We start from the raw sequence: 23871 nt of genomic DNA on the forward strand, positions 1-23871 counted from the left end.
AGTTGGGGAACTAAATGCTCAAGCTCAATTATAAGGCCATAGAGTTTGAATTGAATGTGCAGCTTGCAGAGCTGTCCAACATCCCACAGCTGGACCACGTGTCATGCTTTTACATCCAGACAATCTCGAACAGCCGGCTCACTGGCAAGCACCAGTACCATCATAGACACGCAGTTCAATCGGCGGAGCGTCCGGTTGAAAACCACAAGTCTGTGTTCAACAACGAGCTAATCCGGGCCAAACTGAAGCTCTATGCCAATCCAAAGGAATCCTTTACGCTCTCCGATAAATGGCTATACATTACGTTTTTCATTCACGATACGCATACTAGCAAGAAAAATAAGCTTGGCACTCTTGAGCTCAATTTGACGGAATATGCCAACGACCGCGAGCCTAAAAATCTACGCTATCTCCTCAAAGACTCAAAGACAAACGCGATTCTGCGCTTGTCAGTATACATGAAACATCTCGACAGTGCCCAAGATTATCATTATAATGTCCCAAAAAGAAGCACACAGCAGATATACACGGGTCTAAAAGACTCGATTGAGGATTCCAAGAAGGAGTTCCCGGATCCGGAGAAGCACAAAAACGACTCCGAGATGATTCTTAACGACATCATCAACAAAACGTTCAAGTTCAGCTGGCAGTTCAACGGTGTCAATTACGACGAATACACGCCTATCGAGTGCGTTAGGGATATCACGCAGCACAACGGAAACGGCTGGAAACGGAACGAGTTCGGCGTCCCGTACATCGACACCGTGCAACACGATTACACCACGCGCAAGAAAACCGGCCATGGACCCCTGCAGGAGTCAGACTACCGGTCAGATCTGCGCAGCTGGCATCTTGAAAGCTAGACGGCGCGCTCTATGCCATCGTCGCTGTCCTCCGAAAGGTCGAAGTCCTCGTATCCGCTCAAAATATCGTCGTCCTCCACGCCCAGATCGAACTCGGAGTCTTCCGGCTCTGCAATATCCATTTCGCTGAGTTCCACCTCGCTGGCACCCAGGTCCATCGACCTTGCTCGCTTGTACCGTCCCCGCGTCACATATGGCCAGTGGATGCCGCCTGCGCGACCATGTATGTATTTTCTCACCAATGACGAAACAAACAGCACGATTTCGTTAATGAGACGTAGCACACGCGATTTGTTCGCAATGACGAAAATCAAGCCAACCAACACTATCAACACAACTATCCACGAGTGCGCTTTAAAAATCGATTTATGGTCGATTTCCTCAACAACGTCGTCGTTTTCGTAATCTTCTCCTTGTTTGAGGTCTCGGAGGAAGCCTGGCTCTTGATATGAGTCGAAAATCTCATAAACAGGACGCAGAGGCACCCCGTCCACCTCTGAGCCACGAACAAACACTCCAGGAGCAGAGTTGCGGGAGTACCCCACCTTGTCGCGTTTGCCGTCGTCCACGTAATTATGGACATAGTTTTGCACCTCAATCAGACTTTCATCGCTAGCATAAAGCACGGCCCGCCCCAGTGTCCACGTAAATGCCGACCCGTTAACGTTGTCATTGACGGTGAAATGCGATCGCGTACGGTTTAAGCCAAACCCGTTGTGGAGGAGGTTCATTAAATACGTGCTTTTGAAACACAGCTCCTCAAGCTCTGATTTTCCAAGGTCTTTGTACTCTTTTAGCTGGTTCCAGTTCAAAGAACATATTTTCTCCGTTTCCTGCACCATTTTGTCGTATGCGTAAATCTTTCCATAATTCTCTTCTTTGTCGTTGTAGTTGAGCAGCTTGGAAACAGTGTCCCAGTATCCGGAGACTCCATAAAAATTATCAGAATTCAAATTAAAGTCCGGGTTTGTGTTGCTCAGCAGACAGCTCGATACCTCTTGTTTGTCCCCACATTTGTTGGCTATTAGTTGGTAGACGTTCTCATTGCATTGTTCATAATTTCCTGTTCCTTTCACCTCAATCTCCATGCCGTCGAGTTGCACGGTCTGGTGTCTCTTTGCAGCAAGACATGGGTCTTCCACGTACTCCTTCCCGTCCTCCCGCTTGCGTTCAAGACCGCGCAAATACTTTAGCCGCATTTGCGAAAGACCATATCCGAGAAATGAGTCCGAGTAGACGTTATATCTCAAATTCGTGACCTCTTGGCCCATCGTGGCCAGCTTTAAATTAATTAATTGATTGTAATGCTCTTTCGTCTCTTTCTCGTTAGGCTCAAACGAGATTTGTGTGGATGCGCCGCCCATGTCCAGTAGGCCTGCAGAGCTCCTGTTGACGGCTAAGGTACCGGTCAGATAATTGAGGGCAATCCAACCGAAAAGTCCTTCGACATCACCGTCAATAATATTTATATGGCTCGCGCAGTCTGGGAGGTAGAAATTGGTTTCTTGTTGCAGATACGAACACACATTGTCCAGAATCTCCTGCTGCTCGTTGGGTTTTAGAAGCCTCATGCCAGCAGTAGCATGGAGAAATATGGGCGTTCGATAATGCTGCTCAATGGGAATTATGTCGTAAACCTTCTTGAGAAGGTAATTGAGGTATTTTGGTCCTATATGGGCAGAGTTCTCATGAAACACGCTAATACCTGGATGGATTTTCTTGTGCCATTTACTGCCTGTCTGAACCTGAGGAAGATCGGACGGATCTAGCTCGATCCTTTTTAGCAGCTTAACATGATCGTCAGGCACGCGCAAAATGTTATTGGCAAGTAGGTACTGCGAGGAAAGCCAGTAGTACACGTAGGCACGTGACCCTTTTGACCCGGCGTCTATAACTATCAGGTAATTGTAAGGTATGCCGTTCTCGTCAGTAACGCTTCCTTTAGCCATGCAATTAAACAAAGAAAAATATATCGGTGTCAAGTGTGCGATGTCCTAGTCGGGTGCAAGGGTGTGCACGGATAAGATGCTGTCAATATCCGTCGCAACATGCTCGCACAAGTGGTCGACAATATGATCAGCAGCCATAACACGGCGCTTACCTCCAACTTTGGGCCGCAGTTGAGACCAAAAACAACATTTCCGATCGTCCTCCGAATTGCAAGCAATCACAGGCCTTAATTTTGTCATCACCATCAGGGCTCGTAACACCCTTATATATTTCCTCATCCCCGGACAAAAGTTGAGAAACACACCATGCTGAAAGTTGGATTACGCGCAAAACCTTCTACTGCCTTCAGACCCCTCGCCGTCCGCGGCTTCATCAAGACCATCCCACAGCCTCCTGGAAATATTGTGGGAACCGTGAATGACGCCTACGTTCCTCCACCCCCACACAAGTTGCACGGATCGCTCCACTGGACAAGCGAGAGAGTTGTTGCTATTGGCATGGCTCCGTTAATCATGACTCCTTTTGTGACGGGAACTTCTTATCCGCTTGTCGACTCTATTATGGGAACTTTGCTCCTTTACCACTGCTATGTCGGATTTGAGAGCTGTATCATTGACTATATTCCATTAAGGGTTTACGGTATCTGGCACAAAGCTGCCATTGGCTTGCTAGGGTTTGGAACTCTGATTGCAGGATATGGCGTCTACATTATCGAGAAAACCGAAAAGGAAGGATTAGTGGGTGTTGTGAAGAAGCTTTGGAAGGCCTGAGAAGCCCGTGGATATTTATATATAATGCATTCGAAATCAACTTTCTAAACGTCGTTTGAGCTTGGAAGTGCTTGCGTCGTTGCCGTAGTTCAACTCCTTTTGAAGCAACTCTATTGTGATCGGTTTGGTGAAGGAAGGCGAGGGATCTCCCTGCACCCATATGTCTCTAGAACTAGCTCTTATGAATTTGACCGTCTGGGCCAGTTCGTCAATTTCGAGCTCTAAAAGCGGACTGCGAGCCAGCACGGCCAGGGTTTTGACTAAGTCATTGTAGTTTAAGTCCAAAAGCATGGATACTTGGTCGAACGTCAGCAGTCCCTGCTTGACGACCGACATCAGCGTCAGTTGGCGCAACTTCAGCAATTGGTTTTCGTCCAGCGGTCCAATCAGCTGCTTGTTCGCTTTGTAGTCCGCAATTGTCCCAAATGCAAATAGCTCGTTCACAGGAGTCGGGGATTCTCTCCATATTTTACCATATTCGTTGAACAAAAGAGAGTACATTAAATAAATAATTTACATTCAATTATTTTTCATTACTTGCATTATTCGTACCGCTCGCGTAACTACTCCAGATCCATCTGGTCCAACACATCATCTTCCGCGATTTCTTCTCCTTCCTCCTCCTCCTCATTTTCCACCATGTTGACGTCCTTAAAGACGCTCTCACTAGGCATTCTTCTCATTTCTTTCTGTGATTTGAATAGCGGTCCAATACGCGAGATCCACTTGTTGCGTTTCTCCAAAAGACTCATGAAAGACGAGTTGCTAACCAGCTGCTGGTTGGTCAATTCCTCCTTTTCTTTGGCAGCATTGCCACCAGCATTTGGACCTCGTTTCTTGGCCTTTTTCGGTGCAACGTTGATTCTTCTCCTGTAGTGCTGCTCCACCTGTTTATCCAAATCCTCTAAAATAGACATGTACTCCTGCCAGGCAATCTGCTCCTCCACTATCGGGATGATCTTTTTCTTGCGTTTGATGTTGCGCGCCTGGACAGCTTTGAGTTCCTTCTGCAAATGGCGCAGCTCGGTGGAAATCTCGTCATCTTCTCTATTTTGGACCCAATCCTGCTCGAAACCAGGCTCGTTTAGCGTCTGCTCCACATTCATGTACACTCCAATGTATCTTAATTCCCGCTTCAAACGCTCTTCAAGAGTCTTGTAATCTGTCTTGATAATAGACGACTTCCACCCTTGCTGGTCTGCCAAAGCCGACGAAGATAGCGTGTCTCCAGCACCGCTGTCGCCGCCGTTCTCATCTGCAGCAGGACTGCCCGCAAGGCTGTCATCTCCACTGTCTTTGTCCGGCGTATCTTTGATGAGAGCCGATAGAAGCCTCGAGGTCAGCGGACCACACGAGACATCCTCTGTCTCCAATACATCGCTGCTCAAACTGTCCGAAGACGCCTTTGGCTCGACCAGACTCAACATGTTCATTTCCAGCTGTTTGCGTAGACTGAACCCCATGCCGTCAGGGTTCTTGATCAGGCCATTGCGCAGGTCTTCCTCGTACCACACGTCAGCGTAGTGCGGGCCCAGCCGCGGGATGTGATACGGGGTCTTCTGGTCGTCGTAGTCACGGGGCAGATTGCTGCTTAAATTGCATTTCGTTCGCAACAAACGGATATCTTCCTCCGTAAATGGTCTGAAAAACGGTTCCACATATGCCTGGAACGAGGTAAACGCGATCTGGTTGTTGTTGGGCTTTGCAGTGGAAAAATCGGTCATCGGGATTTCACCCGGTAGCAGGTCCTTCAGGTCGTCGTGCGGGAAGTCCGCAACAGCATACTTATGCCTGAGGAACTCCTCTCCATCGCCATACTTCTCGTGTGCTTTCTGCTCGTCGTATAATTCCAGCTTATCTCTGGCAGATTCCAAGAGCTCGTCGATCTTGAAGTCAGGCTTCTCTTTGCCAATATAGACAGACGGAATCACCTCTCCGTCCTCCAGCTTGTCCTCGTCGTCTGGTTTCTTCTGGGTAATCTTGAGTATCGGCCTCTCCTTCTTCACCGTAACGGATCCAACCGGCAATGCATCCTCGTCGTCCTCGCTCGCAACAAGAGGCGGCTCAGAAGCAGCGTCGGCCCCCTCGTCACGTGAGTCCGGAGTAATCTCCTTGCGCTCTCCGTTAGCAGTGATGATAATTCTCTGCCGTTTTCTCTTGGGCATCTGTATAGCACTGTCCTCGTCCTCTTCATCATTTTCCTGCTTGATCTCCACACCAGGAGGAACAACGGGCTCCGATGCTTCCTCCTTGACTGCAGCCGTCTTTTGGTTATCTTCTCGGTCGAGCAAGGAAATTTCTGAGTCGATCGACGCTATCAACCGTTTGTCGGTTTCCACTCCAGATTCAAGCTCTCCAATCAGTTTTTCCAGCAGCTTCTTCAATGCTGTCAGCTTGGCTTCTGACGGGGTCGAAAACATGCTGTCACCTTGGAGCAAGCCGAGACTTGAGTCGTAACTCAGATTGAGCTCGGTAAGGACTGCCTGCAGCGTTTCTGACGGCAAGCCCATCACCACGGCCCCTGTCGGCACGGGAGTCGACTTTCCCTTGCCCAAAATGTTCTTGCCCTTGCGACGATTCGCTTTGCGTGGAGGCATGCTCAGTGTATCACTCGACCTTGTTTTATTTTTTTCTCAAAGCTCACGGTGGTCAGAACGCGGTGTACGGATGTGACTGAAAAATATATCTGGTGTCTATGTACATTACTCGGTGAGCATCTGCTGCCAGTCGACCTGTTTGGACTCCGGCACAATTGGACGCTCCCACTCCTTCGGGAACTCGTAAACACGTTTCTTGCGATGCTGTTTCTTTTTGTACTTCGCCTTCGTGTGTCTCTTGTCGAGCGGAACGTCGGCATACTTGTGAGCATCTCTTTTGGTCTCGGCGATCAAGTCGTCCATCACCTCGGACAAAAACGAGGCGTTCTGGGCCGGCTCCAAGTATTTGTCACTGGACATCTTGAAAATGTCCCTCACATGGTCGTATCTGACACCGGCCAGCAGCTTGAACTTGTGTTGTTGCTCCCGAGTTAGGGCAAGCTCCGACACCTTCACCGACACCGACACCTTGCGCTCAGCAGGATGGCTCTCGCCAAAGTACTTGGTGTAACGGTAGGTGACCGGCTTCTCTCCCTTCTTCGGCGGCACGTACTCCTTTCTGTATTTGGTAAGGAGTGGCAGCTCGTATGCGGCCACTCTGTTGAACTCCAGGTGGTCTCTAAAGTTTTCGACCACTTCCTGGACGTCTGTTGGGTATTCATCGTATTCATCCTCTTCAATCTCATCGGCCATGAAGTTACCTCTGTTGTGATACATCTTCGACTGGTAGTTGAGCTGGTTTCTGAACATATCTCCTTCCTCAGCAGTGTACGCGTGTGCAGCCATCTCTGCCGTATGGATATCTGAGGAGGCAGCAATTAAAGCGGTGAATTCATCTTTGTTACGCCGGTAGTGCTTTCCGAGATTAATCTTTCTCTGCTGGTACAACTCTAGGACTTTTTGGTCTGGCAGACCTTGCCAAAGTTCCGGTCTGTCAAGCAACGAGTTGTCTTCGGGACTCAGCTGGGCTTCCTTCTGTAACTTTTTGATTCTATTATCAATAGCTTCCAGAGCTGATGAGGCGTTCAGCGTCGGCCGCACGCACGAAAAGTGTCTGGCGGAAGGCCTCAGTAGTCGTCCAAACATGCTTTGTTAAAAATTTTGTCGAAACTTTTTACTGGGTCGATCGACCGGAATGGATGATGGTCACGGCTGAGTCTCATTACTCGCAAATCTGCTCCTTGGATAGGTGATTCCAAACACTATGGAGATGCTGAGATTGAGACGGCCCAAATGGTTCAGCTTGTCCAGTGCTTCCATTTTTAATACCCTCACTCACGTCCCTTACTCTTTTTCTGCGACCATAAAATTTAAACCTCCTTTTTATATATTTGGTATCCCCTTTTTTTCTGAAGCACTGATATATTGTTGCTGGCTAACACAACTTCGCTCCAATAACGCCCATCTTGCTTGAAAACTTGCTCTGAAGTCACAGCTGTACATTTTTGCCATGTCCTTTCTGAAATCGCTGAAAATCAACGACCCAGAAAAACTCAAGGATCCAGATTTCGTTTCTTCGCTGAATCAAAAGGAGGTTATTTCCAAGCTGTTACTTGCTGTATTCTCGCTTCAGGGCCAGGTTGATAAGCTGAACGAGAAACTTGAAAAATACGAGAACTTGGATAGACTCTTGAACGGGGAGGATCTGTCAGAACCACCAGTTCCAGACCCTAAAAAGGAAAGTCTTGTTGTCGAAAAAGTGTCCAGAACCCCTTCAGACGATAGCATACCTATCGGATTCACACCCCTCTACTCGACGCCGGCTTTATCCGAGTCGGAGATCATGGACAAACCAGCGAAAAGAAATGTTGTGGTGAAGCCATGGCCAGAAGTATCGCTCAACCAGTTGGCACAAAGGTTCAAGGTTCCTCGAGAACAGCTGATGCTGGCTAACAAGACGCTAAATAAGGATAGAAAGGGACATCTGCGCCCACTGAAGCCCAACGTCGAGACTGAAACGCTGTCGCCTAGTGACTCTAAAGAGTCTACTCCTCAACCTACGAAGCTGACTAAACCATCAAAAAGGAAATTCGACCAAGCCATTGAATCGCCGAGTTCAAATGAGGCGAACTCTTCCAATAGTTCGGACCCTACAAGCGAAACAACTTCGACGACAACGAAAAAGCCACTCAAATACACAATCACCAGCCTTGGACTCTACAAATGTGACGCATGCTTGAACGATGAGATCTACTCAAGTTATCCAGCATTGTACGAACATAAAAAGAGCAGCCACCCTGACGAGTTTGCAAGCATCAAGCTGGAAAAGTCAAGCTGAAGAAATTGATTCTACTCTTACACAGAAAACTAATATAACAAAGCGACAAAAACAGGCAGAGAACCGCGATTTATCAGAATTTGGTCACAAGTTCGTCAGTCTATTCGCTCATAAGGAGTTGCTGTTGTTGCTGCTTTTCCTTCTTCTTCTTCTTCTTCTCCTTTTTCTTCTCGTGGTCGCTCTTCTTCAGGCTCGATGGAGTGGGAGCAGTCTCTGGTTTCTTAGGAGCAGTATATGCAGCGCCGGTTTCCTTTGCCAGAAGGTACTTCTTGTTTTCCTCCTCATACATGGCTTTCTGCTCTTCATACAGCTCCTTCCATTTGGCTTTCTCGCTTTCACTGAGCTCCTTCCACCTCCTGGAAGTCTCCTGAGCGATCTCAGGTTGTGATAGGCTGCTTTCGCCCGAGAGCATTCTCTCCTTGACGATAATATCTCTCATGGCGTTTGAGTACAAAAAGAACGAAGTTAAAGGCTTCTTTGGAGCATTAGGGTCCTTAGGGGCCCTTTTCTTCTTCTTGTCCTCCTTTTTGTCGTGGTGTCCCATGTTCGCAAGCATAGGGACCGAGTCGTGCCCCACGATAGGAACCATCAGGTCTTCGAACAACGACCGGTCAGTGTTGTTGTTTTCCAACGCGTTGAAGAACAGGAACGTGGCTTTCGACGCATCACTGGCTGCCTTGGACAGCTCCACGAGAGCAGACACAAGCTATTTTGTTAGAAACGCGTTATTTCATGCGTGCACCTACCGCATCTTTAGCACTTTTGACCTCGTCAGTCATTTTTCGGTTATCGTGGTGGAAATAAAAAGAGCGGCGGAAAATCTGCTGCAGCAGGCTGCCCCCCTCTGGCCGGCCGTAAATTCGCGCACACCAGGGACCAAACACGCTAAAAAAAAATATTGTAGGTTATAAATAAATAAATAATATAAATAAATAAAGACAATTTACGCCACCAGATGAACGGCGATGACCTTCAGCAAAAGTAAAATTTGGGAGGCTGCTGAGCTCAAGCCAGTCGGGTCTCGGCTGAAAAGAGCGCTGTTTTCCAATTGGTGTGTCACCTGGACATCGCCGGAGGATCCAGTCTACAATTACCAAGCCTATACTGAATCTCAATATTTTCTCTTTGGAGGCAGATTGCGCGGTCTGAGACTTGTTGACTTAAATGAATATGTCTCATTCATTACCACCATAGTACTTCACATTGTATCCTTGCCGCTGTATATTATCTTTGAGGCGAGATACACATGGACTCATATTTCACCCGCTATCATTTTTATTTTCTGCTACCTTTGGTGCCTGTCAGCCTCGTGTCTTATTCGGGCAGCCTTTCACGACCCAGGATTACTTCCGCGGAATGTTCATCTGGTGGATAACGTTGTCCGCAATGGGCTGCCCACCGAGTACATTAACAATCAACTTGTGGATGGACCAAAATCAAAGGTGGAGCTAAAATACTGTACAACATGCTACATTTGGAGACCTGTACGTTCGTCGCATTGTTCCATGTGTAATGCTTGCGTCCTGAATATGGACCACCACTGTCCTTTTCTGGCCAATTGCATAGGACAGAGGAATTACTGGCATTTTCTATGCTTCCTAACATTTACTGTGCTGCTCTGTGCATTTGTATGCGCACAGACAGCTTATAGAATCTCACGGCAGAATATAGCTGACACCCCAATGAGCCTCTTTTTACTCATATACGCCGGGCTGTGCATTCTGTTTCCCGCATCACTGTTATTTACCCATTTGTGCTTTGGTTTGACAGGCATTACCACCAGAGAGTTTTTTGCGACAGACAAAGTAGACGGTCATTTCTTCTTGAAAGATGTGTGTCTGAATCCGTTCAATTCGGGAAATTTGATTGCAAATTGGCTGCGCCAGTGGCTACGGCCTCGCGGCTTAAGTACGCTTCCGTTGCGTCAGCATTTTACCGAGACGGATACCAGATTCCAGGAGTACGTTATCGGCTCGCTGACGTAAGCAGAGAATCCGAGAGTAAAAAATGACACTACCGATACACCGATACGGCTTTTCTTTTTTTAGACCGTTCCGGTTTTCACCGCCACCAAAAATTTTTATTTCAAAAGAGGTATTTAACTCGCTCGCCAGTCTCTTGATATCGTCATGAAGGTGTTCAATTCGACGCAATTTTACAACTACTCGTGGGATTATGTAAGCGCTGCCAACTGGTGCAAGTACCCAAACGAGCTGAGTACTCATGTCGTGGGCGTTGATGTTCTTCGTCGGGAATTTGATCCGGACAAGGGCACTTTGACCACAGAACGCCTTATCACATGCAAACAACCTATTCCACGCTGGCTGATGTTTCTTGTTGGCGGACAAGACAAGTCGTATGTGAGGGAGGTGTCGGTGATTGACCGGAACCAGCGGACCCTGACCATGCGGTCTTGCAACCTAACCATGTGCAAGCTTTTGAGAGTCTACGAGACGGTGGTTTACAGGCCAGACCCTGTGTCTCCGGTCACGCGTACGCGGTTTGACCAGGTGGCCGAGATCACTGCCTTTGCCTCTTTGCGCCAGCTTTGTGACAAGTTGGAGGACTGGTCGGTTGAGCGGTTTGGCCAGAACGCGCGCAAAGGAAAGCTTGGATTTGATTCAGTCTTGAAAAATTTGGAGGAACAGTGGCACGGACTTGCCGATAAAACGCAGATTTTACTTGATGAGGTTAACGAAAAAACAAACGATGTCATGTCAGGAGTCAACGAGAAAACCGGGGCTTTGGCGAAAGTATTCGGATACAGAAATTAGAATTGATAGAGCGCATGCATAGCATATAAACGATTCGAATTATTATAACGTAGTGATTTTAGCTTTTCTTAATTGTCTCATGTCGGGTGGTTTCTCTATGCCGAGCTCGTTTCTAAGTTGGTCCACATCGCGGTCCAAAATCTTTTCCCAATAGACGTTGATGAGAGGTTTACAGGTGAAACTGTTTTTCAGGGCCCAGGGGTAGTATATGTTGAACAGGCGGCTTCGCTGGGCTCTTTTGATTGGAATTGGGGCAAAAAGAGCACCCAATCCTGCAAACGGGATCTTGAGGTTGAGGAATTCAAATAATTTCAATGCAATCTCTCCTTCTCTGACAATAGGCAGTCCTGTAATTGCATGGTAGAAATCGTGGCATTGGCGGTACCTCTGGAAAATGAATGCTAGTTCCTCGTCATCGATAAATCGGACAGGTTCTCTGGTGTCTGGGGACACCCCTTCCTTCTCAAGCCAGTCAACATAGGCTCTTGCCAGTGTATTATCCGGATACTGCTTGAGCTTGGCCAGATTCAAGGACTCGGAGGTTATGTAGGGGCGTTCTTTGAGAATTTGACGGCCAACTGGATCGTTCAGCATTTGCACTTTGAGCTGCTTGAGAAAGTATGGGAATGCAGTAGACTCTCCAAGAGCAACAATGAATTCGTTTCTCTCGGGGTGAAAAAAGGCGCCAATTGCAGATCCAGCAAATAGCAGAGCTTTTTCAAACCCGTACAATGGCACATGCTGTGGATAATTGGGCTCAGGCCGGACAAACAGTGGGGCCTTCTTCCTGGCCAATAGTTCGTCATGGTTTGGACCTCGGTGGATTTCGCCGCGCTCCAGCTGATCCGCTAGAGACGTGCTCTTGTAAAGCTGAGATGCGGCCGTGAACGCCAGTGTGAAGAACTGGCGCGAAGGCGCCACCTGGGGTTTAACTAGTGGCATGATAAAATCTTGAAAATAATTTATGCAAAAAGGGATTGGTATATTTTATAGAAATATAATGCCTTGGGTTTCACGTTTTTCGTTCCCTGCTCCTCAATGCTTCATGTCCAGGACTCTTGGCTTGATAACGTGGCACTTGAGAAAATACTTTTCCAGCCTCTGGGTTGTGAAAGTGCCGATATCTGTTCCATCGATGAGACTTTCGAGTCCTACCACTCTTTGGATTTCCTTGCCGTCACGATATATCACAATGCATGGCAGAACTTTGATTTGCAACTTAACAGCGAGAAACGGTGCTTCTGTGGCTTTTATCTTGTAGAACTGTGTATCGTAGTATCTGGAAGCTATCTCTCTAAGAGCGCTGTCCACTATCTGGCATGTCTGGAATTCTGGATTATGAAATAGTATTACCACGGTCTGGGTGGAGACCGTTTTGCGCATCAGCTCTCCCTCGTCATGAACCTCTTGGTACGCGTCCTCGCCGCGCTTTGCGTGCTCTATCTCCCTTGCCAGTTCCTCCATCCGCTGCTCGCGGTAACGGCCTAAATAGTCGTCCATTTCTTCTTCCAGCTCTCTGAGTGACTCTGAGTCTGACATGGTGGTAAAAGATTGTTTTATTTTTTACTGACGCAGCCTGCCTATTTATTTATCTACAATTATTATTTTTGAATAATTCCACAATGTCTTCTCGGCTAAAATATAGGCGACGGCGAAATGATAAGGACGACACTAAGCCATTGTGCGATCAGCCGCAGCGTGACTCTCCCGAATATTTGCAAAAACTCATAGCCGAATTGTATGGAGTGCAGCAGGAGTCGCTTCCTGCCTTCACGTCGTCTTCTACAGTAGACAACGAGCTTCACGCGTTGGTGGGGCTCTTCCTACGCCAGTTTGTGCTCGGGTGGTACAAGAATGTTGCGTTTGATGAGAACGGGGAGTTCCTAAATGAAATAGTTGCACTGATCGCTCATTTGACTAGAGATCTCCAGCAGAGGTGTTTAAGAATTGACTGGAGCCAATTGTTGCTAGACGACCTATTCGTGGTACTCGGTAAACACATGGAAGCACTGAGAGAAGCCAAGACACGAGTAGGAACAAAATTTAGCATCCAGGACGAAAACGAGTTGATTGCCAACTATCTATCTCTGAACGGTCACTTTGCTATCCAATTAGACACCCCTGAGCGCGAGCGGCAATATATGCAAGTCTTGGTCAAAAAGCTGATGAAAATGATGCTACCGAACGAGGAGGCAGAGTCCAACTTGAGCCGAATGTTTGCAGAAACTATTTTCGGAGACCTCATTCTGCGAAACGTTGTGGAGAACCTCACAGACAACTTCATGCTCTGGAACATGATCAAGGCCGTCAGCGAAGCTTCAAGCAGGCGTCCGAAGACGAAGAGGCCCTTTTTCGAGCAATTATCTGCCGGAAGCCGTCAGGTGGGCCATATAGTAGCATATTGCACCTCTGTCTTCTCCTCCAAGCCGGCTCCCCAAACCTTGGTAACGCAATACGCTGTGTTCCCATTCATAAACAGATTGGTCCATTTCAGCAACAGATATCCACTAGCACATGTGGTTGTCACGACGACAGCGGCATTGCTCCAGAAATCCAAAAAATTCAATCACCTATGCAGTAACGTTCTTAATAACTTGATTTACAACAGATTGCTCACTAGCGAGACGATATCCAGTGCAGTACGGGCTTTGCGCCATATTATGTTCCCAACGGATGAGTACTTCAACACAACGCCTAGATACGTGCCCCAAACCACACAAGAACTCGAAGAAATCAAGCTGAATGCCAAAATTGCCATGGACAAGGTGTTCTTCCATCCTTACCTCGATACAGAGTCCTTTCTAGGCTCCTTTGAACACAAGACCATCAACAAGTCCTTAATGTGGAACATACTCGATTTGCTGCTCATAAATGTTTTTCCAGAACTGAAGGAAATGTGATGCGTATTAATGGCGACGTCTGAAAAGTTTTCTTATCAACCTGCGGAGCCGGCTCCACACAATTTCAAGACGTTTACGAGGAGGCTCTTCAATGTCCTCAGAAACTTCCAAACTGGGCGGATAACTGCTAATCAACGTATTGATGAGCCCTGTGACCCGCAATTCATCCTTCAGCAACTGTCTGTTGACCCTGAGTGTCTCATCCGAGGTCTCTGGTGCTTTCTTAAGAACTACCATATTGCGGGATAGCAGATCAACATCTTCAACCAGGGACTCCTCTTCTGCGCTCACAGATCCAACGTCGGCAATCGTGGTGTCTGTGACTATATCCAACATGGAGTCATTGTTGGAGTCATCTAGAGCTGTGTAGAAACTCTGAAGGTCGTCATCATTGCTGAAGGCGATCGAGGTGACGACCGAGTTAACTCTCGAGACGGCCACCATGCAGAAAAGTATTCAATTGACGGAAAACTAAAAAAAGGGGTTATACTTTCTGTTTGTCAACAGAAAATAAGGGCCGTATCCTACTCTGGTGGGTGGGCAGAGTCACGTGATACAAGTACGGGCTGGGAAGACCAAAATAAAAAAAATTCAACTGATAATTTTTTTTTCAACCAAGTAGGTGAGAAAGAAGCATCCCTTGCAGACAATCCTACAATGCAAATCTTCGTCAAGACCCTGACCGGTAAGACTATCACCCTCGAGGTGGAGTCTTCCGACACCATCGACAACGTCAAGTCCAAGATCCAGGACAAGGAAGGAATTCCACCTGACCAGCAAAGACTGATCTTCGCTGGTAAGCAGCTCGAGGACGGCAGAACTCTTTCTGACTACAACATCCAGAAGGAGTCCACCTTGCACTTGGTCCTCAGACTGAGAGGTGGTGGTAAGAAGAGAAAGAAGAAGGTTTACACCACCCCAAAGAAGATCAAGCACAAGCACAGAAAGAACAAGCTTGCTGTGTTGTCCTACTACTCTGTTGACGACGACGGAAAGGTTGAGAGAACCAGAAGAGAGTGTCCATCTGCCACCTGTGGTGCTGGTATCTTCATGGCCAACATGAAGGACAGACAATACTGTGGTAAGTGCCACACCACCTTCAAGCTGAACTAGAGCTGTTGCGTGGAGGGGTTGATTGTCTATATAGCAGGCTAATTGATTACCATCCGGTGTTAAATAATTTCACCCTTACGTAATAACATTTTCTCCCCAGAATCAGATAAGTGGTTAAGATGGGACAACAAATTTCGCGGAGTAATAGCTCTCCGTGCCGCGATTCGGACGCGCAGACCACACGGTCCAGTGCGTCCCAAAAGTCTGGTTTCTTGCATTCTACAGCTGTTTCGTCCCCACGCAAATGGCGCAAATTCACAGGGTTGCTGAGACGAAGGCGGGCCCCTGAAACACTATCGGAACCGACCCGAATGGTGAGTAGAAGTCTTCTGTCGCCGGCCCAGTCGTCTGTGGACGCGCTGCGCAGCGTTTCGTCCAACATCAACGCGTCTAGCGGGTCTGTGGCGGAGTCTCCTGACGAGCCAGAACAAAACGAGTTACTCACGTCTCAATTTAGATCATTGTCGAGTTTGCTCGAAACAGTCACCATGAGCACCCTCAGACGTCTTATAAACGTCAACGTTGACTACGTGGGCGAAAGAATATATCCGGAGGACAATTTGGACGGAAGCATGGACACCGACTTTGCCAGCTTCGTTCGTAGCCTGACCACCGAAGACCTTTTGCAGCATGCTCTGGGAAACCAGATGGAGCTCGGCCGCACATTGAGTTTCTTCAGAGCGTTCAGATTCGACAACAGCTCCCATCTGGGCTACAACTCGTCTTTGCACGAATTTGAACGTCTGGTGCCTGTTCTGATAGTCGGGGTGGTAGGCCTCAATGTTCCTCAAGCGCAATCGGAGCACTATCGATCGTGGGTGATCATTGTGATGGCACACCATTACTCGGCCTCAGACCCGGTTCTCAGCTCCATGGCCATATTTATAGGACTTCTGGCCAGCTATGTGGCCAGCACCAGCAACATGACACTGGCCCAGCACGATGACAATTCCGACACGCGGATTAGCACTTTCAGAGACTCGCTTTATCGGATATTCCGCGGAAACAAGCTCTCGCAGTCCGTTCTGGACGATCACACAGAGTCCGTCTTCGACATCCAAACTACGCTCGACAGGTGTCCGATATGTCTGGTCGACTACGAAATGGGCGAGCAGGGCCGCCGTTTACAGTGCGCGCACGAGTTCCACAAAGACTGTGTTGACCAGTGGCTACTTACAGACAACAGCTGTCCGATCTGCCGTCGGCGTGCGATTGATACCGAGATGGAATTCTAACTATTGAGGATCTGGCCCAGTTTTCCACCATAATTGTTGAGGATCCGGTTCGGCGTTCCTGGCCGGTACAAAAAATTGTGCGCTGGGATGCTGCCTGATTCTGCCAGGTTGCGCACTTTCGCAAGAGCCTCGACGCTGGTATCGTTCATTGACATATACGTTGCCACAAGGCCTGCTGCTATGGCGGCGGACATCGAGGTGCCCGATTTTTGTGTCACTCGCTCGGCCATCGGCGACAGCGTGGCCACGTTGATGCCGTCGCCGAACACGTCGACGCAGTCTCCCCAGTTTGTGAAAAAACCCAGGTTGTCGCCGTGTGTCTCTATGGACCCAACGGTGAGCCCTGACTCGAACGCTGCTGGGGAATAGAGACACGCGCTGCTGTTGAAGTTTCCCGCGGCAGAGACTATCGCGAAACCGCGGTCTGCCAGCTGCGAAAGCGCAGAATGGAAGATCTCGTTGCGCTCGGTGACCATCGCCAACAGCACGACGCCAGGCGTCTCGTGGTCGTGAATCAACTTCAGTGCTTCCAGTACCGTCGACAACTGGGCCGTGCCGCTCTCGTTGAAAACGCGGTAGTCCACCAGAACACACTGTTTGCTGACACCGAACGTCTCGGAGCCAATGATGCCTGCAACCGCCGTGCCATGGCCGTTGGGGTCGCCGTACAAGTTGTCCTGGACCAAACTGGCGCCCAGTCTCGCTCTGGCGTTGAAGTCTGGATGGTCAATCTTGATGCCCGTGTCGACGATGTACGCGCTCACGTTGGACCCTGCGCCGGGCTCGTAAGTGTAGTCCATCAGCTGGCGGCGGTTGACAGTTCCCAGCTGAGATATGCGCACCAAGTGTTTGGGCGCAAACTCTTCTACATCGGAGATTTGCACGGTGCGGTCCAGACTGATCCGCTTGACGGCCTTGTCGAAGTACGCGGACTTGACGAAGTTGAGATTGAAAGCGCCGTGGCACAGCTTTATTTTTCCCAGGTCGAAGCATTTGTACGATTCAGAAAGCAACGGATGGTATCTTTCGATAAATTGGCGCTGGTCCTGATTGTCCTCAAGCTCCAGCACCAAGTTGACCAGCTCTGTGCAGTGACACAGCCATGCAAATAACGCAAATAACAACAGTCTCATGAATTTATACGGGATGGATTAGGATTAATTATTTCAGGGCTAAAGCCGCATAGCTACCACCCTTCGAAGCCGAGCTCGTCCTCATAGTTGAGGAAGTCTCCTTCTGCGTCGTCGCCGCGCTCCTCATTACCTTCAGCGTCGCTTCCGTTGTCGTCGTCAGCGTCTGCCGTTAGTCCTTTTCGCTGTCGGTACTTCTCTCTTCTGGCTTCGCTCTCCAAAAGCTCGTACTGACGGTATTTGGCAAGATATATTTTCAGTGTCTCCGCGTAGTTCTCAAACCCGAGAGAGTACATCGAAAACAATATGTCCTCCCCATTGAGCGTTTTCCTCTTTTCCAAAGAACATTTTTCAGCTGCTTGGGAGGTGATGAAGGAGATAAATTCAGACACACACTCTTGCATGCACTGTTTGGCCTCTTTCGAGAGCTTTCCGTGAGGTGGAAGGGCCTGTCGCATCACGCGGCCAACGTTGGCTATGGGCAGCCAGCGGTCCTGTTCGCGGATATCCATAGGTTGTAACGGTGTTATCGATTTTAAAGAGAGGAATTTTCTATTGACTGGACGTTTGCTTTTTCAATTGTACACGAGCTATGCGGTGGACCAGGCTTAAAGAGAACACCGATGATTTGAATTAATCGAGAATTTAGTTCTGTGTGCAAAGCCAGGTAATTATTTCTGCTACCACAAGTCTTGACTCTGCGTCGTCGCGTCTGTGTTTTTCGCTTCTGCGCATTATATATTTTCTATTTATATGCTATTCATTATCAATCGCCAAATCTATCCCACGCGAGTGCTCTATCACATACTTCCCGTTCACCATGTCGTTTCCGTCGGCCCGCTGCTCTGCCTCCTCTTTGGTCTTGCTGATCCCGGCCTCCAAATGCCGCCGCACAATTCTCTCCCGAATCAGCTCGGGCCGCGCGACGACCATCCAGCTCGCGTCGGCAATTTGCGAGATCTTACTCCACGGCTCCTTGTCCAAACAAACGTAGTTGCCTTCGAGAATAACGATCTCGTTCTCAGGACGAATCACGATCGAATCTTCGACTGGATCCTTGATTTTGTGGTCAAAGCTCGGCGCATATATTTCCTCCTCGGGATGCTCTCTAATCCGCCTCACTAAATCAACCAGTCCCTCAGCGTTGAACGTAAAATCTGCACCCCGTCGAGCAACCATGGTTTCTGGATCGTCCATCTGCAACAATTCTTTCATGTAGTAGTGGAACCCGTCCTGGGGGACCACAACGCCAATCCGCTTGCCAAAGCGCTCATTCAGACGGTTAATAACCCTCTCTGTGATCAAAGACTTGCCACTGCCCGGCGCACCGCACACGGCAACAATAACACGCTGTCCTGAGCATTTCTGCTCATGAAGACGAACCAAAATATCAACTAGATGATCGATGTCCTTGCCGCTCACGTGCCGAACCATTTCAGCGTCTCCTGCATCCAGGAACAGCGGCTTCTTTTTATACTCTTCACAGGTATTCTGCGCTCCGCGAACTTTACCCCAGACACCATCAGTTTTCGCGGTCTTATCAACCCCGAGGTTGCTGACGTAAGCGCGCAACTCGAGCCACCACTTGAGTTTTTCCTTGTAGCTGATGGTGACGAGGCCGGAGGTGCTGGGTATCACAAAGATAGTGCAGCCCTCAAGCTCGAGCTGTTGCCGTCCCCAGCCAAAGTTCTTCAAGGCGTCTTTGTTTCCCAACGTCTTGCACACCTGTTCCCAGATTCCCTTCCCCACGAAGCAGGCCACCGCAGGCTGGTTGCTCCTAAGTTCGGCGCACAGTCTCGGTACGTTGTGGGCCATTTCCGTTTTAGTCAGTTGCCCCGCGTTCTGCGTGGGGCGCAGCACCAGATCCGTGAACCCGATGCCGTATTGGAGCAGATCCCAGTCGTCCTTGGCGGCGCAGGGGTGAGAGTGTACCCCGTTAGTCACGGTGCTCAATATTCCCGACTCGTTAAATAATTTCCAAAACAGGTTAGTGGGGTGAGCGTAATGATGCTGCAAGGACGAGGAGCGGATCGAGGGGTTGTAGCCGATGAACACCACGGCTAGGCCCGGGCGAAGTGAAGGGTTCAGGTCGGGCAGTTTAGGCGACACAGGACTGGGTCTTTTACTCCGGATTACACGTTTTTGCTGTTTTTCTTCATATCCATATTTTTTCAACATAGAAAAAAAAAAAAGTTTTAGCCATTTTTGGGCAACATTTATGGGCAGCAATAACCACCGTCAATGATGAGGTCAGCGCCGGTGGTGAAGGTTGAGGCGTCCGACGCAAAGTACAGGTATGCGCCCACAAGCTCTTGAGGAAGCCCCTCTCTGCCCATTGGGATCAACGTGCACCACTTGACTTTCTCCTCGTTAGGCACATCTTTCGAGATAGGGGTGACAATGTACCCTGGAGAGATCGTATTGACACGGGCGAAGCCGACCCATTCCATTGCCAGACTCTTGGCAATCTGGATGCACGCTGCCTTGCTGGCGTTGTAAGCCGCTTGCCACACGTGAGCCGTGACAATATGGGCTGCCTGTGAGGTGGTGATGATAAAGGAACCCTTGCCGTGCTTCTTGAAAATTGGACCCACGCACTTGGCGCAGTAGTACACGCCGTCCAAATTCGTGTTCATGATTGCCCGGTATTTTTCCAGCGACGCATCGATCACAGGCACCGATTGGGAGCCAATCCCCGCATTTGCAACAAAAATGTGAATCGTGCCAAAGTCAGACTCAATGGCATCGATCGTGGCCTTGACCTGGTCAAAGTCGCCGACTGCGCACTTGTAAGCCTTGGCACGGATCCCGTACGTCTTGGACAGCCTCTCAGCTTCGTGGTCAGCGTTTGTGCTGTTGTACCAGATGGCCACGTCTGCGCCTGCCTGAGCATACGCTTCTGCCACAGCCAGACCAATTCCCGTCGAGCCACCAGTAATGCTGGCCACCTTGCCTTTCAGGGAGAACAGGCTGAAAACGTTGGAAGGCAATTGAGGAGCCTCGGTTGGTAGTTTGTCGTAATTTCCGATAATGTTCATGTCTGCTGCTTTTTTCGGTACTTGAAAAAATCTGGGGAAAAACTTTGGTACCCTTCACCGTCTTTGCGACCCGCGTCGTGTGCCACTCAACCTGGCTAGGAAAAAAAAGCTGAAGCTATCAATTCTTCGTATCGGATCATGTCGTTGTTGATTGTCGGGGCTGGCGTTTTTGGGCTTTCGACGGCCATCCAAGCGCAAAATAAGGGATATACAGTCACTGTGATTGATAAACACACTGTGCCGTCTCCGTACTCTGCCGCATGCGATATCAACAAGATTATTCGGAGCGAGTACGACTCGGACTTCTACGCCAGGATGAGTCTTGATGCAATTGAAGCCTGGAAAGCCGATCCAGAGTATTCAGAGACGTACTTTGAGTGCGGCAGATTGTCTGTTTGTCCAAAATCTAACACCAGCAGACGAAGATTTGACGATATAAGTATCGCTGTTCTTAGTGAGCTGGGCAAGGCTGATAAAATTACCAGGTACGACAACGTTGCATCTCTGAAACGGGACCTGCCCTCTCTGGGGGACTGCAAGTTTTCGTCGGAGGACGTTTATGTTTACAACGGCAGGGCCGGATACGCACATTCGTCTAACGCTCTAAAAGCAGCTTGGAGAAAAGCTGTTCGGTGCGGAGTCCACTTTGTTTTTGGTGAGGCCGGAGAGGCCGTCGGAATAGAGCAGACCGATGGCAAGGCCACGGTGGTTGTCAAGTCTGGAGCCAGCTACTCTGCAGACAAAATTCTTGTTGCGTGTGGTGCGAGCTCTGGATTTGTTGTGAATGTCGCTGGCGTGCAATCGGCCACTGGGCTTTTTGTCACGCATATTCAGCTGACTCCTGGCGAGGCCGCAAACATGCAAGATATTCCGGTGATTTTCGACGCGGGTCTTGGGTATTTTTTCCCGCCTGATAAGGAAACCGGGCTTATGAAAGTCTGCATATCTGGCGTGGCAGCAGCCAACACAGTGACGAATCCTCACGCTTCGGGCACAGTGTCCTTGCCGCGCTACAAATATGATATGGCAAAGGACACGATTCCGCAAACTTGCCTTTCCCAGGCACGCAAGCTGCTGACCAAGTACTTTCCCGAACTGGCTACCAAGCCTTTTATAAGAAGCAAAACTTGTTGGATAGCAGATAGTTCAAACTCCGACTTCATCATAGACAAGGTTCCTGGCCATTCGGACGTATATCTTGCGTCTGGAGACTCTGGCCACGGATTCAAGTTTCTTCCGAATATCGGGATCTATATATTGGAGATGCTAGAAGGCCGTCTGGATGCCGCAACTGCAGAAAGATGGAAATGGAGAAGTGAGCCAGAAGGGCTGGAAAAGTACAAAAACACGGATTGGAAACTGACCAAGCAGCTTTTGGAGTTTGACCAGATCTCTTTTGCCAAAGAGTGACACTCCCGCAAATGGTGCAGGAGGGTCGGAAATCAAACATTTTAGGAGATTCTTTTTATCTAAATTTTTGACGCAGGCGTATGCGCGCGCATTAAAAAACTATTTCGCGAAATCTTATCAGTTGCAACGCAATGATCCAATCTATAAAACGCTCTGAAACCTACACCTCTTATTATGACTGGCTCATTCAACCTGGCGGGGGAGAAGATCTCTGCCGCTCTTCCAAACGACGATCGCAAATGGTACCAAAGACGCAATCTAGTAAAACTGAATTTTTATATGTTCAGCTTCATCCTCTACGCTGCAGCGATTGGCTACGACTCTGCGCTGACGAACGCCATACAGGCTCTGCCTCAATGGCAAGAATTTACAGGATACCCCACCGGAACCTGGCTAGGATTTATTAATTCGTGTCCCTTTATCGGTACCTGTGCTATTATTTTTTTCGTGCCCTACTTCTGTGACAGGTTTGGCCGCAAACTGGTGATTTTTGCAACCTCATTCTTTATTTGGGTTGGCGCAATTGTGGCCGCGTCAGCCAAAAACAACGCAGCGTACATTATGGGTCGGATCATGATTGGGTTTTCGTTTGCCTGCAATTACGCTGCCTCATTGTATATCAACGAGATGGCATTTCCAACCACCAGAGGAAAATTCTCGGCAGCCTACCACTCAATGTTTTACTTTGGCGCGTTGATGGTTGCGTGGATTGTTTTTGGAACCAGATCGCTTCCAAACAGCAACAGTTGGAGGATTCCACTCGCCTTGCAGGCGTTTCTCCCCTCTGCTCTCATGCCATCTCTGCTAATGGCCCCCGAATCACCAAGATGGCTTGCATCGAAGGGAAGGATGGAAGAAGCACGAGAGATTCTTATGAAATATCACGCAGACTACGAGGAAATGTACGTCCCGCTCGTGGACCTCGAGATTGCCGAGATCGTGGCTTCTATCGAGGCCCAGAAAGCCAATAACGTGGCTTCCTGGAGATCGCTCGTGGCTACTCCAGGAAACAGGAAACGGATGTTTGTTGGGTGTTTCACTGCTGCTTCGTGTTCCTGGTGTGGAACAGGAATTGTCTCGTCGTATCTCAGCACGGTGCTGGACGCCGTCGGGATCACAAACACTCTCCAGAAAACTCTGATCAACGCCTGTCTACAGCTGTCTAACTGGCTGTGCGCGGTCACAGGTGTGATGCTGGTGGACAAGGTGGGAAGACGGACGCTTTTGCTGATGTCCATGATCTCTCTATTTATTTTCTATATTCCGCTGACTACCATCACCGCAGTTTACCAGGAAACAGGCAAGAATGTGGGCCAGGGCATCATCGTGTTCATTTTCCTGTGTCTAGGGTTTAACAACGTGGCCTTCAGTCCTCTCGTCACAGCGTATCCGGCAGAGCTGTGGCCACAGGTGACGAGATCAAAAGGGCTTTTCTCAGCAATGTTTGTCCTCAATGCCACCACGTTCTTCAATATTTTCGTGAACGGAATTGCGCTGAACGCAATCCACTGGAAATACTATTGTGTGTATCTTGCAGTGCAGCTGGTGATCATCGGTGTCATTTACTTTGTTTTTCCGGAAACCAGAGGCCACTCTTTGGAGGAGATTGCACTTATTTTTGACAAGGACGATGTCACCCAGAACGCGCTAGGATCGATCCAGGTGATCAAATCAAAGTCTGCCGGCGGCAAGGTGGAGGCTATTGTGTCTGTGACGGAGGTTCCTGTCGGATCCGATGTAAGTCAGGTTTAACCGCTTATCAGCTCCCGATCTCCTTTTGTGGAGCTTATCAGTGCGCGGATAAAATTTCTAC

At 48.8% G+C, this 23871-nt stretch overlaps 21 protein-coding genes across 21 annotated transcripts; 9 read left to right on the forward strand and 12 right to left on the reverse strand.

Annotated features, from left to right (window-relative positions):
- Positions 1-14: 14 nt before the first annotated feature.
- HPODL_02354 (uncharacterized protein) lies at positions 15-863 on the forward strand (the record flags this gene model as incomplete). The annotated part of the gene is made up of 1 exon (XM_014081982.1): positions 15-863. The coding sequence occupies one exon, from the start codon at positions 15-17 to the stop codon at positions 861-863; it is 849 nt and encodes a 282-aa protein (XP_013937457.1).
- On the reverse strand, positions 860-2812 carry HPODL_02355 (Conserved hypothetical membrane protein; the record flags this gene model as incomplete). Its single annotated transcript, XM_014081983.1, has 1 exon — positions 860-2812. One exon carries the CDS (start codon positions 2810-2812, stop codon positions 860-862), a length of 1953 nt encoding a protein of 650 aa, XP_013937458.1.
- Positions 2813-3118: 306 nt separating this feature from the next.
- On the forward strand, positions 3119-3583 carry HPODL_02356 (Membrane anchor subunit of succinate dehydrogenase (Sdh1p, Sdh2p, Sdh3p, Sdh4p); the record flags this gene model as incomplete). Its single annotated transcript, XM_014081984.1, has 1 exon — positions 3119-3583. One exon carries the CDS (start codon positions 3119-3121, stop codon positions 3581-3583), a length of 465 nt encoding a protein of 154 aa, XP_013937459.1.
- A 36-nt stretch (positions 3584-3619) lies between these two features.
- HPODL_02357 (uncharacterized protein) lies at positions 3620-4084 on the reverse strand (the record flags this gene model as incomplete). The annotated part of the gene is made up of 1 exon (XM_014081985.1): positions 3620-4084. The coding sequence occupies one exon, from the start codon at positions 4082-4084 to the stop codon at positions 3620-3622; it is 465 nt and encodes a 154-aa protein (XP_013937460.1).
- A 62-nt stretch (positions 4085-4146) lies between these two features.
- HPODL_02358 (uncharacterized protein) lies at positions 4147-6180 on the reverse strand (the record flags this gene model as incomplete). Its single annotated transcript, XM_014081986.1, has 1 exon — positions 4147-6180. The coding sequence occupies one exon, from the start codon at positions 6178-6180 to the stop codon at positions 4147-4149; it is 2034 nt and encodes a 677-aa protein (XP_013937461.1).
- A 105-nt stretch (positions 6181-6285) lies between these two features.
- On the reverse strand, positions 6286-7266 carry HPODL_02359 (uncharacterized protein; the record flags this gene model as incomplete). The annotated part of the gene is made up of 1 exon (XM_014081987.1): positions 6286-7266. One exon carries the CDS (start codon positions 7264-7266, stop codon positions 6286-6288), a length of 981 nt encoding a protein of 326 aa, XP_013937462.1.
- Positions 7267-7630: 364 nt separating this feature from the next.
- HPODL_02360 (uncharacterized protein) lies at positions 7631-8458 on the forward strand (the record flags this gene model as incomplete). The annotated part of the gene is made up of 1 exon (XM_014081988.1): positions 7631-8458. The coding sequence occupies one exon, from the start codon at positions 7631-7633 to the stop codon at positions 8456-8458; it is 828 nt and encodes a 275-aa protein (XP_013937463.1).
- A 100-nt stretch (positions 8459-8558) lies between these two features.
- HPODL_02361 (uncharacterized protein) lies at positions 8559-9237 on the reverse strand (the record flags this gene model as incomplete). The annotated part of the gene is made up of 2 exons (XM_014081989.1): positions 8559-9164; positions 9205-9237. The coding sequence occupies 2 exons, from the start codon at positions 9235-9237 to the stop codon at positions 8559-8561; spliced, it is 639 nt and encodes a 212-aa protein (XP_013937464.1).
- Positions 9238-10587: 1350 nt separating this feature from the next.
- Positions 10588-11232, forward strand: HPODL_02362 (Protein UPS2, mitochondrial; the record flags this gene model as incomplete). The annotated part of the gene is made up of 1 exon (XM_014081990.1): positions 10588-11232. The coding sequence occupies one exon, from the start codon at positions 10588-10590 to the stop codon at positions 11230-11232; it is 645 nt and encodes a 214-aa protein (XP_013937465.1).
- A 42-nt stretch (positions 11233-11274) lies between these two features.
- HPODL_02363 (Ubiquinone biosynthesis protein COQ4, mitochondrial) lies at positions 11275-12174 on the reverse strand (the record flags this gene model as incomplete). Its single annotated transcript, XM_014081991.1, has 1 exon — positions 11275-12174. One exon carries the CDS (start codon positions 12172-12174, stop codon positions 11275-11277), a length of 900 nt encoding a protein of 299 aa, XP_013937466.1.
- A 93-nt stretch (positions 12175-12267) lies between these two features.
- Positions 12268-12771, reverse strand: HPODL_02364 (uncharacterized protein; the record flags this gene model as incomplete). The annotated part of the gene is made up of 1 exon (XM_014081992.1): positions 12268-12771. One exon carries the CDS (start codon positions 12769-12771, stop codon positions 12268-12270), a length of 504 nt encoding a protein of 167 aa, XP_013937467.1.
- An 83-nt stretch (positions 12772-12854) lies between these two features.
- On the forward strand, positions 12855-14132 carry HPODL_02365 (uncharacterized protein; the record flags this gene model as incomplete). The annotated part of the gene is made up of 1 exon (XM_014081993.1): positions 12855-14132. One exon carries the CDS (start codon positions 12855-12857, stop codon positions 14130-14132), a length of 1278 nt encoding a protein of 425 aa, XP_013937468.1.
- A 6-nt stretch (positions 14133-14138) lies between these two features.
- HPODL_02366 (uncharacterized protein) lies at positions 14139-14576 on the reverse strand (the record flags this gene model as incomplete). The annotated part of the gene is made up of 1 exon (XM_014081994.1): positions 14139-14576. The coding sequence occupies one exon, from the start codon at positions 14574-14576 to the stop codon at positions 14139-14141; it is 438 nt and encodes a 145-aa protein (XP_013937469.1).
- Positions 14577-14789: 213 nt separating this feature from the next.
- On the forward strand, positions 14790-15245 carry HPODL_02367 (Ubiquitin-40S ribosomal protein S27a; the record flags this gene model as incomplete). Its single annotated transcript, XM_014081995.1, has 1 exon — positions 14790-15245. The coding sequence occupies one exon, from the start codon at positions 14790-14792 to the stop codon at positions 15243-15245; it is 456 nt and encodes a 151-aa protein (XP_013937470.1).
- A 311-nt stretch (positions 15246-15556) lies between these two features.
- Positions 15557-16480, forward strand: HPODL_02368 (uncharacterized protein; the record flags this gene model as incomplete). The annotated part of the gene is made up of 1 exon (XM_014081996.1): positions 15557-16480. The coding sequence occupies one exon, from the start codon at positions 15557-15559 to the stop codon at positions 16478-16480; it is 924 nt and encodes a 307-aa protein (XP_013937471.1).
- Positions 16477-17613, reverse strand: HPODL_02369 (uncharacterized protein; the record flags this gene model as incomplete). The annotated part of the gene is made up of 1 exon (XM_014081997.1): positions 16477-17613. One exon carries the CDS (start codon positions 17611-17613, stop codon positions 16477-16479), a length of 1137 nt encoding a protein of 378 aa, XP_013937472.1.
- Positions 17614-17666: 53 nt separating this feature from the next.
- HPODL_02370 (Subunit of the heme-activated, glucose-repressed Hap2p/3p/4p/5p CCAAT-binding complex) lies at positions 17667-18122 on the reverse strand (the record flags this gene model as incomplete). Its single annotated transcript, XM_014081998.1, has 1 exon — positions 17667-18122. The coding sequence occupies one exon, from the start codon at positions 18120-18122 to the stop codon at positions 17667-17669; it is 456 nt and encodes a 151-aa protein (XP_013937473.1).
- Positions 18123-18366: 244 nt separating this feature from the next.
- HPODL_02371 (uncharacterized protein) lies at positions 18367-19788 on the reverse strand (the record flags this gene model as incomplete). Its single annotated transcript, XM_014081999.1, has 1 exon — positions 18367-19788. One exon carries the CDS (start codon positions 19786-19788, stop codon positions 18367-18369), a length of 1422 nt encoding a protein of 473 aa, XP_013937474.1.
- Positions 19789-19826: 38 nt separating this feature from the next.
- On the reverse strand, positions 19827-20648 carry HPODL_02372 (Sorbose reductase SOU1; the record flags this gene model as incomplete). The annotated part of the gene is made up of 1 exon (XM_014082000.1): positions 19827-20648. One exon carries the CDS (start codon positions 20646-20648, stop codon positions 19827-19829), a length of 822 nt encoding a protein of 273 aa, XP_013937475.1.
- Positions 20649-20786: 138 nt separating this feature from the next.
- Positions 20787-22058, forward strand: HPODL_02373 (uncharacterized protein; the record flags this gene model as incomplete). Its single annotated transcript, XM_014082001.1, has 1 exon — positions 20787-22058. One exon carries the CDS (start codon positions 20787-20789, stop codon positions 22056-22058), a length of 1272 nt encoding a protein of 423 aa, XP_013937476.1.
- A 174-nt stretch (positions 22059-22232) lies between these two features.
- HPODL_02374 (Conserved hypothetical membrane protein) lies at positions 22233-23810 on the forward strand (the record flags this gene model as incomplete). Its single annotated transcript, XM_014082002.1, has 1 exon — positions 22233-23810. The coding sequence occupies one exon, from the start codon at positions 22233-22235 to the stop codon at positions 23808-23810; it is 1578 nt and encodes a 525-aa protein (XP_013937477.1).
- Positions 23811-23871: the final 61 nt, after the last annotated feature.

Source organism: Ogataea parapolymorpha, chromosome I, assembly GCF_000187245.1.
Source record: "Ogataea parapolymorpha DL-1 chromosome I, whole genome shotgun sequence".
NCBI lineage: Eukaryota > Fungi > Ascomycota > Pichiomycetes > Pichiales > Pichiaceae > Ogataea > Ogataea parapolymorpha.